The sequence below is a fragment of the Mizuhopecten yessoensis genome, unplaced genomic scaffold (assembly GCF_002113885.1).
Source record: "Mizuhopecten yessoensis strain PY_sf001 unplaced genomic scaffold, ASM211388v2 scaffold716295, whole genome shotgun sequence".
Taxonomy (NCBI): domain Eukaryota; kingdom Metazoa; phylum Mollusca; class Bivalvia; order Pectinida; family Pectinidae; genus Mizuhopecten; species Mizuhopecten yessoensis.
The window spans coordinates 34,273-51,732 of NW_018480045.1; the positions used below are offsets into that span (position 1 = coordinate 34,273).

At 39.3% G+C, this 17,460-nt stretch overlaps 1 protein-coding gene across 1 annotated transcript; it reads right to left on the reverse strand.

The window, feature by feature from the left end:
* Positions 1 to 15,508: 15,508 nt before the first annotated feature.
* Positions 15,509 to 16,978, reverse strand: LOC110442738. Its single transcript, XM_021486486.1, has 2 exons — positions 16,012 to 16,978; positions 15,509 to 15,819 (listed from the first exon to the last, which is right to left on the reverse strand). Exons 1-2 carry the CDS (start codon positions 16,976 to 16,978, stop codon positions 15,509 to 15,511), a joined length of 1,278 nt encoding a protein of 425 aa, XP_021342161.1.
* Between the last annotated feature and the right edge of the window lie 482 nt (positions 16,979 to 17,460).

A 17,460-nucleotide genomic window follows, 5' to 3' on the forward strand; every position in this document is an offset into this window, starting at 1 on the left:
GGGTCTATAAGAGTCTAACTCTATTTCTATAAAACAGTTCTGTATCCGTGTATCCAGTAAAGAAGTCACTTAATTTACATTAAAAATTGAAATTGTTCAGTTTATTTTATACATGTCATTTTTGTTTACATAACTATTAAGTTATTTAAGCATCTTAAAAAAATAATTGATAGATCACCAGTTCAAGCTTGCCATCATGAAGAAATGTCGTTTGTATCAATCTTTTGTAAAACTTCTGTCAAAATGGAAAATATTTTAGTGTGGAGATGCCGATGTTTTTCTGATTGAGATATAAATCAGTGCAAATTTATTCACATATGATATACAGTACATGTAGATAGATCTATAGATTAAAGACATCGGGGAACCATTGCCTCATTTGAAGAGTTCCTATACAAACATTTTCACGTGCTAGAATTTCTACCTTTGCAGTATTTTTCTTCATGTGGTAGATTTTGAGGAGATACATTATAATACACTGTAGTCTATATTACTATAACATTGTAGGAGTTTGTTAAGAGCGGTGTCCTTTATTCCTTGTTAAATCATCAATACTGCAATATCTGGTCTCTTAATCTGAGCTAGAAGATTTACTGTAAAACAAAGATCTCTGTTCTGGTACAGCTGAATTGAAATAAATGAATCCAACAATCTCCATTCGGAGTCCAAAGTGGCTGTTTATAGTGAGGTAGAAACACTAAACTGACTGATCGCTTCTCAATAGTTTAAAATGATCAATTTGGAGGAATTCAGTGTGATGGAAAATTGTATTACTGTTTTTATTTTCAGATATTTTTTTAATGTTTTGGGTGGACTTACAATGTGTATGCAACATCTACTTCATGAAAAAATACATTGTGAGTACTGTAGTTTGTACTAATTATATTGTAGTTAGAAGCTACAAGTTATATGAATGTTAATTATAAGGTTAGTCTGCAATGGCAAGTGTAGTCTACAAACAGACCAACAGTACGCAAAATATGTCCGTATAGCGGCTTGACCAAGTGTAGACTACATTTGATATTGTCACGCACGACAGCTCATCACTTTCGGCGAGTTGAGCTGCTCACCGAACATACGGAGAAGTCGGCTCTGCCTTTTTACAAGTGCATTTTCACAGTAATACGAGCCAAGACCCAATGGTTTCCTAAACGTGTATCTGTAACTGCCTTAGAGACCACCTGCTTGTTAAGATTCTACACAAGACAAGTTAATACCATCCCTCATTTGTATGTCATATGGTCATGATTATATATAAGATATTTACAAATCATCCCTTTCTTGTGTCTTGTGATTCTACATAAGACATGGAAAAACGATCTATCACATATATACATGGCATGTGATTCTACATAGACTAAACAAACTATCCATATGGCATGTGATTCCAATTACTACAAGTTAAAAAAGTCCCATACTTATAGGTCATGTGATTCTTAATAAACCATATACAAACCACCCCATCTCATTATAGTCATTATAGATATATAATATACAGAGTTACGGCCCTTTGCTAATTATTGACAACAAAGTTTGTCTGGAGCTGTGGATCGCTCACATTATTTTGTCTTGTTTTACTTTTTATTAATTGTTTTTCCTAACAGGCAATTTATACATTTTATAGCATTCAATGCATTTATACCATAAATCATTATTTGCATCTATATGGAAAATTGTTGACCAAAATATGTTGAAAATTACAACAAAGTTTTTGCTCAGTTGGAGATTTTTTTGTCTTTACTCAGTTTGTTCATTTAAATTAAGTATACATGTATGTATAAATAAACTATTGATGTGATTGAATCCAACTTGTGTTTTTTTCTGGTAATTCTTTTTTTAATTGTCCAAATCTAATTAAGAATCACCTTTCCGGAAATTCTCAGAAAAAAAGGAAATCCTTTGACGATTTTAACACGTTTTTACATTTGTTTCCATGAGGCTTTCTCCCTAACAAGCTACAGGCCAAATATAGCATCATCACAATAGACCTTCTGGTTAATAAGAAGAATACCTTTGAAGATTTTAACACTTGACGCGTGTGACCTTCAATATGAATAACTACATGATCATTTGTTTGACCAAACTTGGTGTTCGTTCATAACAGAAAACTACAAGTTTAAAAGCAGATGTTTTTAATAATTTCTTAAAAACAGCTACGATCCGAATGTCCGGAGAGAGGTAGGAACTTAGACACTTTCAGTCGAGCTGTGAAACTATCTCAATTACAGTAATAGAACAGTTTTTGTCTGTGATGATTTGTCACAGTTTTTGTCTGTGATGATTTGTCACAGTTTTTGTCTGTGATGATTTGTCACAGTTTTTGTACTGCAAGAATAATCTGGTGGTGGATAGCGAGTTCGGCTTTTCGCCGTCTACCCCACGTTCCTCCTATTAAAGCAGACGGTAGTTGCGTATCTACGCCACAACCTCTGATATGTATATGGTGCTTGTCAATGAAAGTCGATAGGTTGTGTTGTACAAGGGCGCAATCAGATCATGGCCAGTTATATGCCGTTTGCTGATTGGAGAATGGGAGACGATGTTATATCGTTGATCAGATCCTGCACAGAAATGAACCAGTACCTCGGAGTCATATCCTGATACTAGTAGTCTAGGGTCATTCTTCAAAGGCAATGCGCTTGCGAAAAACATTCTTCCACTGAGTGGGCTGATACGTTACAGACATTCTGACACGTGTTATCAGCAGCATATGCGGTTTTCTTCATTTGTGGGTGATTCTTTCTGCAGAGTTAATGTCGCCTTGAAAATTACAGCGATGCCCCATGATGTAGATCTGTGTGTGAAGAATGTAAAATGGCGTATCCTCCAACAGACCGTGTTATATAATATACACGAACGGTTCATTACCTACCCAATATAACGTATAAGGAAAGCTTGTTATATAATGTACACGAACGGTTCATTACCTACCCAATATAATGTATAAGGAAACTCGGACTAAGTGTCAATGTTAGCGTGTTCAGCGGACTGAAGATCGGAACATGAAGGAAAGCCAAAAATCAATAACAAAGACACAAAACAAAACTTAGATGCAGCTAGAAAATGGGGCGATGACTATGGTTCAAGAGAGTTACCCATGCTAATTCAGACCGGTATGCATTACCTTTGCATACAATATACCCTCACGAGGACTGAAGTTGTACATTACGTCACAGTAGTATCAATCACCAATTGTGCTTATTCTTGTAAATTAACTTCTCTTAGTATTTAACTATCTGGATCGGTATTGGTCATAATAAAAACAAGTTATCGTGAATGATGTTTAAGAAATTGATACTATCTTTTCAATGGTTGTCATAAGTAGTGAAGCTAACTTTAAAAGCACGTGCTAAACGAAATGCAGTTCATCTCTAACAGTATTCAGCATTACACTTATCATGGGGATATCGACCCTGGTATTTGCCTTTTTTCAATTTCAAGTCTGTGTGGCGATATACAAAGTGCATCTGGTCAAACTTCGTCTTAAATCAGACTTTTTTAATCAAGGAAAGCTACCGTTTAAAACCAAAGGTTGACTTTACTTTAGAATGTGAATGCTGAAACTAACTTTGCCGGATTTAAGCTTCACTTGTTTTGAAATTCCATGCAATGGCCGACACTTATGTTAAATCTCCATAGGCGTTGACCTTACTTTAAACTAGCCGGACAAACCATACATATATCATACTTGCCTATTGGGGAACAGTTCCTTGAGAACAATTATTTAAAAGAACTTTGTGGAATACATACATGTGTCATTCCGAGAATGGCATACGGGTTAAAAGTACGGCATCTCATAGAAATGACTTCAAATAACCCGAGTTGGCTCGTTGACGAGTCAGCGAACATAATGCAAATACAAAGGGTCTTTTTCCGAATCAAATTATTTCCTTGTAAGTTGTCAAGATGTTCACAGTAGAACAGTTGCACTTGCTCCTAGTTGATGTGAACTATGAGTACTTATGACAAAATAATCATGTAATGCACAAACAGGTCTTTTGGCATCCCCGATACTCCAGGGGTTACGCTCATGTTTGCTCTCTGCACCCCTGGAAAAGTCATAGCAAAATTGAAGGCACATGGCTAGGTATTTGATTTGTCTCAGTTTAAAAATACCTGACCAATCGTGAGGCTGATAACTGTCCTTTGAAGATTACAGAGGAGCGACACCCGACTGTAAAGCCTGGCAATATTTACCGTTACGCGACCGAGAGATTTATTTGATGTACATCAAAGGATCAAACTAATTTTTCTAGATCTGAGACTTCCCAAAAGTTTGATTTTTTTCTTCTGAGTTTTATACCACACTCATTACAAACTTGGCCGTCGTTTGGGGTAGATGTGTATCAGTTATATAGACCGAGTATTATCGTAATTATGATATCTGGACAGGTGCTATCAGAATAAAATAATTATCAGACAATTATATAAACGTACATTCTTATTCATATCACTTATATATCATTCATCACACACTGCAGCTCGCACATGTATGGTGTGACTATCAAAAAACGGGCAGTAACTTTTATTTCAAGGAAGGGAGTTCGTAATGCTCTGTGACACGACCTCACAATATTTAACAACTAGAACTGTAAGCTAATGGCCAACTAATACCCCCGCTCCTGTATAAACCAGAACTTTAAGCTAAAGGCTGAATAAGGTAAAGCATTGCAAAGCGATTTATAGTCTCCCACCAGTAATGATTTCTTTATTCACTGAGCTTTTTGATTTAAACATATTTTAACTTATATAACTTATATAAAGCCCTTTCCCAATAGAATTTAACAATAAGAGGTTACAAGAGGACATATATATACATCATATTTACAAAATAAACGAGAGAGAGATACTTTGATTAAGTATATTTACAAAATAAACGAGAGAGAGAGATTAAGTATATTTTTTTTTAAATGTGGACAGTCTTTTCGACACCGACGGCAGAAGTTTACACTATACACTTGTAAAAAACTTTCATCTTGAACTATTGTCCATCACATCCCGTGCCTTGATTTGTTTCCTCTTTGTCGTTCCATTCGTTCTTGAATATCCGTTTCTCTCCTGCCGTCAGCATCGAACAAGATTGAATACAAGAATATATAATACAAAAATACAATCTGCTTTTTATTATTACTATTCGTTTTATCTATTTGAATAATAAAGAGATATCAAAATCTATTAGAGTCGGAAATATATTGCTGGGTGCTTTGACGTATTTTAATGTCGTCTTCTAAAGATAAATTATTACTACAATGTAATATTAACTGCAGGTCTAGCGGGATGAATTCATTAAATTCAAGGTACAACTTTATTCTTTGGTCCTCATAATTATTACAAACAAAGAAAACTTGGTATGAGCACGGAATTAGATTAGTTATCCAAGTCCGTGTTATGAGTCTTCAATGGGATGACCGCACTGACAGTGACAGTAGACAATTAAATTAGATTGGAGTAGATCATCATTGAAATTACTAGATCTATTTCTCAGTCTGGCTTGCAATGTATTGGATTTCCGATTTCCGATCAAGTAATAATTTGGAACTTTTGTCACTGAGCTGTACACTTATTTAAGTACACAGGTAACTGACATGCTTTCTGAAAAAATACCTGGATGCACAACATCAGGGGGTAGTTATCATATCTGAAAACTTCCGTTGAAATTGGCCCCATAGTTTTGGAGGAGTTGTCTGGACAAATATTTTTCAACAAAGGGCCATTACTCCGCTAAAAAAAGGGGTCAGATTGGACAAATAATACCTGGATGCACAATATCAGGTGGTAGTAATTATATCTGAATCCTTTGAAATCGGCCGAGTAGATAAGGAGAAGTTGTCAGGACAAGGATTTTTCAAGAAAGGGCCATAACTCCATAAAAAGGGTGGTGAAAAAACATACCTGGATGCACAACATCAGAGGTAGTTATCATATCTGAAAACTACTTGGCCCAGTAGTTTTGGAGAAGTTGTCAGGGCAAGCATTTTTCAACAAAGTACAATTACTCCGTAGGTGAGAATGACAAAATAAAGTAGTGTCAAAGTAGCGGTTCTGGTACAGGGGCATCCGGTGCACTCCCCTTTATAATCCTAATACAATCCTACAAATGTGGGGAGTTTCTCTGAACCCGACAAATTGTACAGATATATACGGAAGGCCGGAAAATACGTCATCAGCAAATACAAGATAAGAAAATGGTTACAACGACAGGAGCCTTAAAGCCTTCAGAGAGCTCTCCGACGTCCATTTATGCGGAACAAATATCTCGTGACGGGGATTGACGACCAGCAAATACAAGATAAGAAAATGGTTACAACGACAGGAGCCTTAAAGCCTTCAGAGATCTCCCCGACGTCCATTTATACGAAACAAATATCTCGTGACGGGGATTGACGACCAGTGGTCTGCCGATCTCATGAACATGATCAAGTTCAAAAGTGAAAACAACGGTTATTCCTACGTACTCGTGGTCATAAACGTGTTCTCTAAATACTTGTGGATGAGACCGCTTAAAGACAAGAAAGGGATATCTGTAGCAACAGCACTACAGGACATTCTTAGTCAGGGGAGACAACCTAGACGGATCATAAATCAAAGGAGGTGAATGCGCTCCTGGGTGGATATGGCATACAACATTTATATGCTCAAAACGAAACCAAAGCTGCCGTAGCCGAGCGTGTTATCAAGACCGTCAAATCCAGATTGTACAGATATTTCACACACATAAGGAATTACGAATACGTGACAAAACTCCAAACGTTCGCCGACAGCTACAACAAGACGTATCACAGGACCATTGGGACAGCTCCAACTAAGGTTACCAAAAATAACGAAACATCTGTCTGGTGGTGGAGAATGTATTGGCCAAAGAAAGAGCCAGTCTTACGAAAAACGAAAAAGATTCGTAAGCCGTTCAAGTTCAAGGTTGGAGATAAAGTTAGGTTGCCTCATTTGAGGAACACTTTCTCCCGAGAATACGACGAAAAATGGACGGGGGAGATATTTACCATTTCTCAAAAATTACTACGTGGAGACTTATCTGTGAACAGAGTCAAAGACTACGATGGCCATGAGATAAAAGGTACTTTCTATCAGTCGAAGCCACAGAAAGTTGACGTAAGGGAGGGAAGATGACATGTGGAAGGTGGAAGCCATATTGAAAACTAGAGGAAAATGCCATAACAAACAACACTACGTCAAATGGCTAAATTGGCATAAGAAATTCAATTTCTGGATACGCGCATCAGATGTAACCGATTTGTAGGAGTGTGAACAACCCTAGAAAATTTCAACATCTCGTATTATTTGAAAGAGCGTACATATGAACATATCGTTCTAGTACCGTACTGCGGGTAGTACATGTAGATGGCTCTCATGTAGATGTAAATATTGATATTTCCCATGATAGAGTAGCAATCTTTGTAAGAGTGGATGTGGGATGGCTCTCCGACCTACGTTCATTCCATCGCGACGGGGAAAATTAAATAATGTACGTATGTCTTTCTCGTTGTTGTTTTATTTTGCGTATCAAAGAAGAACTTAACCGGTTGAAACCGGTTTGACTATTTCTTAACGTAATGCAATCGTTGCCGCTAAAAAAAAGATGCAGTCAGGAAAAACCCGAATACATGAGAACCCCGTATACACGTGACGTCATCGATCGGTACCCCCCTATCGAAGGGGGGGGGGGCACTAGTGGGGTGGTAAGGAATATGTAGGAGAGTCACCGGATGACCCTGCGCCAGTGAGAACCCCCTACACTTGTGACGTCATCGATCGGTAGCCCCCTACAGAAGGGGGGGGGGGGGGGGGGGATTGCCAATAGGAGGATGGTAAGGATTATATAGGGGAGTGCTACGGATGACCCTGTGCCGGAACCGGTACTCTTACATTACTAAATAATACCCGGATGAAATAGGCCCCGTAGTTTTGAAGGAGTTGTCCGAACAAACATTTTTCAACAAAGGGCTATTTTTTTGTAAATAAAGGTCAGAATGAAAAAAGAATACCTGGATGCGCAACTTCAGATGGTAGTTATCATATCTGGAAAGTTTCGTTGAAATCGATCCATAACTTTAGAAGGAGTTGTCCGGACAAAAAGTTTCAGGATTTGTTCAACAAAGGGCCATAACTTCGTCAAAAAGGGTCAGAATAAAAAAAAATGGTACCTGAATGCACAATTTCAGGAGTGGTAGTTATCATATCTGGAAAGTTTCGTTGAAATTGGTCCATTACTTTAATAGGAGTTGTCTAAACCAACTTTTTGTTGGGACAGACAGACAGATGGACGGACAGACATGTTGATTCCAGTATACCCCCTAACTTTGTTGCGGGGGTATAATAGCATGTCTAACTGGCTTACTCAAGTGGTATAACAATTACATGACTGACATGTTGAGGGTATGTAAAAGAGTAACATACATTCATTTCCAAAGTTACTTTGTCTCTCAGAGCTATTAATTTCTTTACATTGGCATGCCTTATCCAAATATGGGGAGGGGACCAGTGATTGTTATGGCTCAACATTATCCAAACTATAAGTGTGCTGGTTAACATGTAACACCACCACAATTATTGTGCCAGTTTTTTTTACATAATGACAATATACATAACCCACCTAAAGAGACGGAGATATGAAATAGTGATAAAAAATTCTCGCATAATAATCGATGTTATACAACGTAACCGTACCAACACAGAGCGAAATTCGTTACAACTGAAATTGAGCATGTTCGTAATCCGTATCACCAGTATTAAATAGAGGTTTATGCACAAATGTAATGTCCATGTGATAAATTAATTATTCGTTCTATTATTGTAGCTATTTACTCTATTTCAATGACACGGGGAATCGTTTTATTCATCTTTATATCAAATACACGTAGATTTGTGTATTACGTCAGAATATTCATAATTAAAGTATTAAATCTACTATGACACGTGTATGTGATAGTATCTATACCTTCAACAGGATTTTTTGTTATCATTGTTTCAACATTGTTGCTTATATTACATCATTATACTTACGTAATCTTGTATTTTGCCGCAACACTTTTCCAATCGTGGGAGCATTTTCCTCAGCCGTAAGCCGTATTTGGTACTAACTTTTTGCTCCGACGTAATCCAAACAGCGATTATAGGAGCCTAGTTCGTATTGACGTCACCAATAGGTCACTCTGACGTAAGCGAAATAGCGAGTATCGGGTTACCCCCGTGTATGAGATCAATGAAAACTCTGAGCAACCAAATTGGTCACAGCCAGTCTTTTGTGATTTTTATTTGTTTGCTCAGAGACGTATTACTATTCAAAGAGACATTGGGGTACATTCGCGTATCCGGTTGAAACAGTTGAACTGGTTGAACATGTAAAGAAAACGACAGGCACATATCTGAACCGATAATATATATATAATATACGTTATGTGACCCTAGTGGACGGATGAAAGAAGGGCATATTATTCTTGATACATTGTTTTTTTGTTCTCCGAAACTGTGCATTTTTAGCTCTGCTTATAGAACGGTCTAAGCGCGTTCGTTTATCGTGGAAAATTTCTGCGCCACACGTACCGTTTCAACCGGGATACGCGAATGTTTTATACAGGTTGCGCAGAAGCCGATGGCGCACGTAGATTTTTGACACTCGTAATAGCAGGAGACGAATCCACCCACATCAGGCTAAGTATTAGCCATCAATATAATATCAACAAAGAATTAGTTGAATATCGAACTGTCAATCATGTAGGATAAGTTTATTTAACAAATCTCTTTTACTTTTTGATATTTTTGGGAGCACGGGTGGGGATACCCGCATGTAGAAAAGGGCGCCATTTTGGAAAAATATATATTTTGCCACAACTATACAGTACTTCATCCTATCCTGAGCATAATGCTTCTTAGGGACCTTAAACTAGCACATATGCAAAAAAAAAAATTAAAAAAACGTTAATAGCTTTTTCAATGTCTTGATTTGCTGTAGTTCAGTCTCGAGAATGGAAATCGTCAATTGACACTCGTTCATTTGAAACTAGTTTGTACATTCCTGTAAATACATGTACTTCTGTAACTATATTTAATGTGTTCGGCATGGAGTCCCGTGCCAAGATACAACTATACATAACCTTCATGGACAAACGACAACCCACATGTTACCATATGACTCGGCATGACCTCGTGCTAGTTCAAATAGATGTTGTAACTTGAAATCATTACCAGTTCTATACAATTAAAAAAAAATACTATAAAATTATTTTTTAATTCCTAATATGTTGTCATAATTTTCACCGAGATGTCTAGGGCACTTTTGCCGTTGTATGTTTACTCGACATGGTCCCGTGCCAGTACTTCTACTTCTAAGTTTACTATCGACAGATCCCTTGAGACGAATGACCGACGCGAAGATTGAGAGTGTTATCAAAAGGTACGGTGTTGGAGAAGAATCGGTTAAGTTACACAGGCATTCCATCCTACTATCAGCCAGTAAAGGATTCACCCTTAAGAACGACTGTGACGGCATATTTCCGTGTGAACTATAGTGTACAGCGGGTGCCACCACAAGTAGACTTGTGCGCGAACTCGAACAGAGGTTAAAGCGGAGTGTAGACCGACACCGTAACATACTAGTTTATTTTTGCAGTGGAACGTGTGACCTGACTACAAAGGATTCATGTAACAAATCAATCAGATTGAGTCACTGAAACGACATAGCAGTCAACAACATTGTACAGCTATACAGACATTAACATCGTTGACAAAACACCAGGCGCAAAGTTAAAGTATATTGACTGTTCTCACTATTCAATAGAATTCTCACTATTCAATAGAACTGTGGAATAACTTCAAGGGCTGGCCCCACGACGGTGATAAAGAAGCTGACATCGAGCTGAGGAGACAAGTGGACCTACTAAATCAAAAAATTCATGAGATCAACAAAGAGTTAGGTACACCCTCAGTACCCTTAAACAACTGTTTCAGGAAGAGTCGCGGTGGCAAACGCTCCGGTAAAGCCCGTTATTCCAACAACCTCAAACTTCTAAAAGATGGAATACATTCATCACCACACTTGAGCAGGGCCTGGACGTGTATGATACACCACGATATCAATACCTGTTGCGCCACAACACAACGCGAGGACCTGAACTCTTCTATTGATGAGCCGGATATACTTGATATACACGCTGAGGAAGAGAAACTGTAGGCAAATACAACACTGTTATCACGCAAACCCGGCAAGGTATCCGGGCTAGTTTAGACATAACAACGTGTAACCACTCGGGTTGGTTGTCGTGCCAGTTTTCTTTTTTTTCTTTCTATATCCAATTCATATGTGTTATCACTCGGCATGATACTCGTGCCAGAATAAATCAAACAAATTAAATATAAAAACATTGTGTGATCACTCGGCATGTTGTCGTGCCAGTATAAATAAACATAAAATAATTGAATTTTGTGTTCACTCGGCATGGCTAGCGTGCAAGTGCACTAACTAACCACACACCAGAGCGAAACAAGGTGGCGAATGTGACACGTGACTAGTTACATGCAGAGGAAACCATTGCTAAAACACATAATCAACGTAACAATGGTTTGTTTGTTTGTTTGTTTATGTTTAACGGCCCATCGACGGCTGTGGTCATTTAGGGCCATGGTGATTTATTTATTCACTTTACTTTTTTAACAAACATGTGAATAGCGAAGATAAAATCAGATAAAATGGTTCATTTTAAAAGTATTCGCATTGTATGTGTAGATAATTAAAAATAATAAAAGGGGGTTAAAATAATAAAAGAGATAACGAATAGATGATATGGAATATGCGATATATATATAACGTCAAAAAGGATAAGGTGGGTTAAAAGACATCAGAGTCTATAAAATAGACCGATGTCTTTCAAATAGTTAAATAATGCCTTCGAATCCACGGAACTGAAAAGTGTTTTCATATCCGGGACTCGGAAGTAGTTATCACGAATGTGTTTAAAATCGGAACATTCTATTAAAAAATGCTCCACTGTAAATGGAGTGTCACATGCGTGGCATGAAGGTATATCTTCTCGTTTTAAAAGGTACGAATGAGTAGGATATGTGTGCCCAGTGCGGAGCCGAGCGAGGACAACTTCCTCTCTACGATCTTTCCGACTGGGAATAGATGTTTTAAGTTTCGGTTGTATCTTAAAAAGTTTGTTGTTGGTCTCCAGAGACCAGCGTTTCTGCCATTCATTTTGAATGGCTGTACGAATAGTAGGTTTAAAATCTGTGTATGGTAGTTTGATATTTGTTTGTTCGAGATTCAATGCATTTTTTGCTTCCCTGTCAGCAAATTCGTTGCCTTTTATTCCGACATGGCTCGGAATCCATAGTAAAGTTATTTTAGACTTTTTTAATATACGAGATATTCGATGAGCAAGGTTTTGTACGATTGTGTTTTTAGGATCTCGTAACTGTAAACTCTGTAGGACAGATAGAGAGTCTGAACAAATAATTGCCTTTTTAATGCGGTGTTCATCGATATGGTCGAGGGCCAAACCAATGGCGCATGCTTCAGCAGAAAAGATGGAGGCGCCGTCTGGTAGTCGGACTGAAGTGCAAGTATTGGCAGTACAGCAGGCTGCTGCCACTTTCTCACCTTCTTTGGAGCCATCGGTGTAAAGTTGTGTATGAGAAGGGTAATTCGAAATGCATTCCCGAAAGGAGGATTTGTGTTCTTCGGGCATAACACTTGATTTCCCTCGCTCATGTAATGTAAAGTTAAAATCGGGGGTTTGAATGGTCCACGGAGGAACATCAGATATGTTAAATTCAGCTATGTCCGTCAATTTTATGTTGAGTTCTTGCAGGAAATTCAAAATTCGGATACCAAATGTTGGCAGAAGTTTTTGGTTTTGCGTAAATATGTTTTGGTATTTGGGGTTGAATACTTGGTTGAAAGCAGGATTTTTAGGGTTTGATTTTAATTGAGTTGCAAATTGTAATGAAAGTTTTATTCTTCTGTCATAAAGGGATGGTTCATTTGCTTCCACGTACAGGCTTTTTACAGGTGTTGTTCGAAAAGCTCCCAGGGCAAGACGTAGCCCTTGGTTATGGATTGGATCTAGCATCTGAAGGTACGAACTGCGCGCTGACCCGTATACCATAGAACCATAATCCAGTTTTGTTCGAATAAGTGATCTGTATAGGCGCAAAAGCATTTCACGATCCGCTCCCCAATCAGTATGAGAAAGGACTCGTATAATGTTTAACGCCTTGGAACACTTATCCTTCAGATACTTTATATGTGGTATGAAAGAGAGTTTCGAATCAAAAATGAGGCCGAGAAATTTAGTCTGTTCAACAACAGGAATTCTAGTGCCATCGAGTGTTAGATTTGGGTCATTGTGTGCTTTTCGTTTTTGACAGAAATGCATGCACACAGTTTTGGATTTAGAGAATTTGAAGCCGTTTTCGTCTGCCCAATTTTGTAGTTTGTTTAAACTCTGTTGAAGTTGTCGTTCTATCGTGTGCATGTTCTTAGATCTGTAACAGATCAAGAAGTCATCCACAAATAACGACCCTTCTGTTGATTGACCAAGACATTTGACTATATCATTTATTTTAAGTCCAAACAGTGTGACTGATAGGATTCCACCCTGTGGGACTCCCATTTCCTGTTTAGACGTTTCAGAAAAAGTTGAACCAACACGGACTTTGAAGTGTCTATCTGATAGGTAATTAGATATAAAATTGGGAAGGTTTCCACGTACGCCAAGGTCGTGAAGATCTTTCATGATGCCATACTGCCATGTAGTATCATAGGCCTTCTCAAGATCGAAGAACACAGCGACAAGGTGTTCTTTCTTGGCGAAAGCCTCTCGAATGAACGTCTCTAATCTGATGAGATGGTCATTTGTCCCTCTTCTATTTCTAAAGCCACTTTGAAGAGGGGATATTATATCGTTGGCCTCAAGAAACCAAACCAGTCTAGTGTTTATCATTCGTTCTAAAGTTTTACATACACAACTAGTCAGAGAGATAGGACGATAGTTGTTTGGGTCAGTAGCATCCTTTCCCGGTTTTGGGATAGGTATAATTGTGGAGTTCTTCCACGAATCGGGAATCTTTCCGGAAGCGTAAACTTGGTTGAATATGTAAAGAAGGCATGTTAGTGAAGAGTCCGGTAAGTGCTTTAGAAATTGATATGGAATATCATCAGGACCTGAAGCAGTGTCCTGTGATTTTCTAAGCGAATCAACAAGTTCTGGTAGGGTAAATTGTTCATTATAACTTTCTTTGTTTGATGATTTGAAATTGAGCCGTTTCTTTTCTCTCTTTTTTTTCAAAGACTGGAATTTTTGGGAGTGGTTTAGAGGGGATGAGTTTTTAGCTATGTTTTTTGCAAATGCATCAGCAATTTCAGTTATAGACGAGAAAATTTTGTTTTTATTAATGAGGTGGGAGGATGTTGCCTTTTTCTTTTTCCCACTTATTTTCCGAATCATATCCCATACTTTTTTTGAGGACGTGTTTGATGATATCTTGGATACATATTCTCTCCAGCTGTTTCTTTTGTCAATTTTAATTGATCGCCGAGCCTTTGCCCGCCAAATTTTAAATTCACTGTAGTTTGAAGCAGTTGGGCAATTGAAGTAGCGTCTTAGAGCAGCTGCCCGATTACTGCGTGTTTTAAAAGATTCTTCAGATAAAAGGAACTTCGTAGGTTTTGGAGCGGATTTTGGAATTGTCTTTTGGGCAATAGAAGTGAGTGTTTCAGTAAAAGTTTTGATAGGGTCGTCGAGGTTAGTAAAATTGTCTATGGTTAGTTTTTCAATGCACATGTGTTGGAATTGGGCCCAATCTGCTTTGTGCATATTCCATCGAGGTAGAGGATCATCAAGAGGAGTCCCAATATTCTGAAGAAAAATTGGGAAGTGGTCACTCCCACAAAGATCATCATTTACCCTCCAGTCATAGTCAAGTAAAATGGATGGATGGCATAATGATAGATCAATGTGGGTACGAGAGCCTGTAGCAGGGTGTAAATAAGTAGGGGTATTGTTGTTAAAAAGGCACAAGTTGTTTTTATCTATAAATTCCTCAATACGTCTTCCTCTCTCGTCTGTGTTGGGAGAGCCCCACAGGCTATTATGACCATTAAAATCACCGAGGATTATGAATGGTGTTGGGAGCTGGGAGACGAGATTATTGAGTTGCTCACAAGTGAAAACAATACTCGGAGGGAGATAAATTGAACAGACAGTTATTTGTCGGTGTAATGTTGCACAGACAGCAACAGCCTGTAAATTTGTGTTTAACTTGATCATTCTGTGAGGAATATTTTTATGGACAGCTACCGCTGCGCCACCTGCTGCTCTGCTAACTACAGTTGGAATATTAGTGTAGAGTGAGAAATTTCTAAGCGTGATTGGGTTTTTGAGCATGATTTCTTGAAGACAAAAAATGGCGGGTCTAAATTCTTTTGATAGATTCTGAAATTCTTCTATATTTGCCTTTAATCCGCGGATGTTCCATTGGATAATTGTGTTATTTATCTTTTGTTATTTTGGCTGGATTTCGATGGAGTTGAAGCACGAAGCGCGGAGGCATTCGTCTCCATCTCATCATCGAAATCTAGTAGGACATTGAACCGGTTTGTCGGGTCCTCTGATCCTTTGCCAAAGGTGACATTCAGATCCGGTCCTTCGGATTTGCCCCTCGCTATTTTAATTTTTTTCCTAGGTCTGTTGGTGGGTGATGTTGTCTCTGGTTTCAGTTGGGATCGAGGAACAGATGTGAGTGAGCGAGATCGCTGCGAACGCACATGTGCCCTAGATGTGCCAACCTTTGGAGGGTTTTCTCCTGAAGAGGAAGGTGTTTTTGATGGTGGTGCTGGTTTTGATTGTGGTGCTGGTTTTGATGAAGGTGCTGGTTTTGATGAAGATGCTGGTTTTGATGGTGATGCTGGTTTTGATTGTTTGCTGTTTTTGGTTGGTTTTCGAAAAGTCGTGAAACGGGATGGGTCCCCCGTGAGGATTTTCAAGTTCTGTTGACCAGCCATGTCTGGGACTTGTGAGCCCCAGGCAGGTATGTCTTCAGAAACTTGAACCGAAGCATCCTTGACCGTGACACTGTCAACCGGCGCCTTGCCTCGAGTCACTTGTGCGTAAGAGGGTGTAGCAATGTCTGCACTCCCGACTATCCTCCTGGCCTCGGGGAAAGAGACACCTCGGGTATATTTAACCCGTAATATCTCCCTCTCCTGGCTCCAGGTAGGGCAGTCGCGAGAAGAGGCAGCGTGCTTCCCCTCACAGTTGACACAGCGCAGGTTGGCGATGTCACAGTCATTTTGCTCGGTGTGACCCTCACGGCCACAATACTGGCAGATCGATTTTCGTCTACATCGCTTTTCGTGATGACCGTACTTCTGACAGTTTCGGCATCGCAATGGATTTGGGATGTAGACGGAAACGTTGTACCTCTGGTATCCGATTGTTAGTATTTGGGGTAGTGTTGGCGTTGAAAAAGTGATGATGAAGGTGTTTGTTTTGATTGTATCATTGTTTCTCCTGATCACCATCCGCCTCACCTCAGAGACCGGGACGCTCTCCTCCTGGAAATATGCCAGTATGTCTTCATCGGTGTCATTGCGCAAGGCTGGGCACCTGATTACCCCCTTGCTGCAATTAAGTGATGAGTGTGGTTTCACACTGACACCGATGCCGGCAAAACTGGTTGTTCCGAGTAGGTTCATCGCCTGTTGTTGGCGATAAACCTCTATAAGGAGATCGCCCGATCCCAATGGCTTAACGGATTTCACATCCCCTGCGATTCCCTGGATGCCCTTCCTCAACAGAAGTGGCGACAACGCGGCCGTTGTTTTACCACTCTGTGTGGAGGTCATCACAAGGAATTGCGGGAATTGGGTGTTCTGTGTTGCGTTTTGTGTTGTTTTTGAGCTAGGGTCATCGTTCCTGATTTTGGTATGTCCGTCGTTTTGGTGGTTTTTATCTTTACCCATGTGTATATTTGTTTGTTTCACGATCTATGCCTCCACCCGCCACGGAGCCCAACAAGGGGACACTGGTGTGACGCGGATATCCAGCGCCAAGTGTCGGAGATACATAGAATAGTATACTCGTAAGAATATACATACTATTTGAAAGAGTATACTCTCGCGATTGACCCTAAGCCACCGCCTTCTTGGGAGTATGTAAACCAAGGGCTCGGCGTGACCAGCCGATTGGTGATAGAGGGCCCATATCACCTCTCGTCTACCCAGAGTCCGAAGCCAAAGCAGTATGTTGCAGAATATCGGATCATGTCTCCTTCCTATCAAGAGTTTGACAGTGATTCCGACTCTGCTCAGCTACCAGGATCTTCTTCCCCCAGGAATACGAGATGCAACCCACGGCAAACAGGTTGGCTCAAATTGGAGCTACTGTGAAAGCCTTCTGCTACGATGACGCCCAGCGCGCCACAATCATACCCCCGAAATGATCA

Coding starts and splice junctions, on each gene's coding strand:
- LOC110442738 (XM_021486486.1), bottom strand. CDS start 16,978: ATGGGTAAAGATAAAAACCACCAAAACGACGGACATACCAAAATCAGG. Junction 15,820..16,011: donor ACAAGTCCCAGACATGGCTG/GTCAACAGAACT, acceptor CTTCCTCTTCAG/GAGAAAACCCTCCAAAGGTT.